The 1,518-nt window shown below is 46.2% G+C and overlaps 1 protein-coding gene across 1 annotated transcript in view; it reads left to right on the top strand.

The window, feature by feature from the left end:
* entr1 (endosome associated trafficking regulator 1) overlaps positions 1-1,518 on the top strand; it is a 6,692-nt gene that overhangs the window by 3,611 nt on the left and 1,563 nt on the right. Inside the window, exons 5-7 of the mRNA XM_037680809.1 lie at positions 943-1,072; positions 1,144-1,217; positions 1,304-1,415. Of these exons, the coding sequence (XP_037536737.1) occupies positions 943-1,072; positions 1,144-1,217; positions 1,304-1,415 (316 nt within the window). The remainder of the gene's footprint in view (positions 1-942; positions 1,073-1,143; positions 1,218-1,303; positions 1,416-1,518) is intronic.

The following is a 1,518-nucleotide window of genomic DNA, read 5'->3' on the forward strand; positions in this document are numbered from 1 at the left end:
TATAAAATAATAATTGAACAGAAACATTCATCTATAAAATAATAATTTAACAGAAACATTCATCTATAAAAATAATAATTGAACATTATTTATCTGAGGAGCAGCTTTGAGTTTAACTCCATCACTGAACTCTCATCTTGAACAAGCATGAAGGCGACAGTGGAAAGAAAATCTCCCTCATGAGGAAGAAACCTTTAGCAGAACCAGGATCAGGACTAGAGGACCATCTGCTTCGACCGGCTGGGTTTGGTAGGAATAGATACACAATGGCAGGTCAAGAATCACATGTTAAAAATTTATGTTACACAAATATTTCCACTGCATTAAAAAGTAGAAAATGATTTAACGTGAGGGTTATGAGGGGCCTGAACCCCAAAAGTTTGAGAACCGCTGCTTTAAATATTGTTAACTGACTTTTTATGAATGAATGTTTCTGTTCAGTTCTGAGACGATTCTGTTGAGACTTGGAGCTGAAGAAATAAACTGAACTGGATTCAATGTAAAGTGCTGTGTGATGTCATCATTGTCTGTGACGAAATTAATTCTCTGCATTGAACCCATCACACCTGAGATACACCCAGGTGGAGCAGTGGGCAGCTGTTGAGCGCCCGGGGAGCAGTTAGGGATTAGGAGTCTTGCTCAGAGGCACTACAACATGTGGGCATGGCAAGGAGTTGAGCCTGCGACTTTCTGGTCTCAGGTTGGCCGCCCTGCCTCTACACCATCCCCTTACAGGTCACAGGTGTTGTTTATAGATGTTACAGCTGTTTGTTCCAGATGCTGCAGGTGGTGGTTCCAGATGTTCCAGATGTTAAACTAAATTAAACCTGTTTATAAATTCTCTCCAGTAATGAAGATTAAAGTCAATCTGATTTTTAATCAGTTGGTCAAACATAAAATAAAATATAAATTGTAATAATAAAACCTCATCTGCTTCACCAGGTTCTGCTCCAAACCTGAAGGAGCTGCAGCCGGAGGAGGAGAGAACTACGAAGGAGATGATGAGACCTCCATGACGGAGTCAGCCACCTCCTTCAGGAGGCGAGGTGGGAGGAGCCTTCAGTTCCAGCAGGTAAGCCGTTCCGCAGCGCTCTGCAGCTGGACATCACGTGACCCTGAAGGAGGCGTGTTTTTGTGTCTCAGCTGAAGGAGGAGAATGCATCCCTGAGGAGAACCATCAAGGAGGTGCAGAGGAGAGCTGAGGTCAACCAGCGCAGGTCAGTACCGACCAATCAGATCGCAGCACTGCCGTGTGACACAGCTCGTTTACCCAGCATGCCCCTGCCTCCTCCTCCCTCTGCAGGGTGTCAGAGCTGTCAGAGGAGCTGTTGCAGAGGAGGCGACAGGAGGAGAAGGAGGCGCAGGACCTGGAGAGCATGGTTCACTCTGTGGAGCAGAACCTGCAGCTGATGACGGTGAGCCGTGCAGCCGACGTCTGATCGGTGATCTATCAACCGGCTCATTGTGTGTGTGTGTGTGTGTGTGTGTGTGTGTGTGTGTGTGTGTGTGTGTGTGTGT

The sequence above is a fragment of the Nematolebias whitei genome, chromosome 8, assembly GCF_014905685.2.
Source record: "Nematolebias whitei isolate Nwh7 chromosome 8, NemWhi1, whole genome shotgun sequence".
NCBI lineage: Eukaryota > Metazoa > Chordata > Actinopteri > Cyprinodontiformes > Rivulidae > Nematolebias > Nematolebias whitei.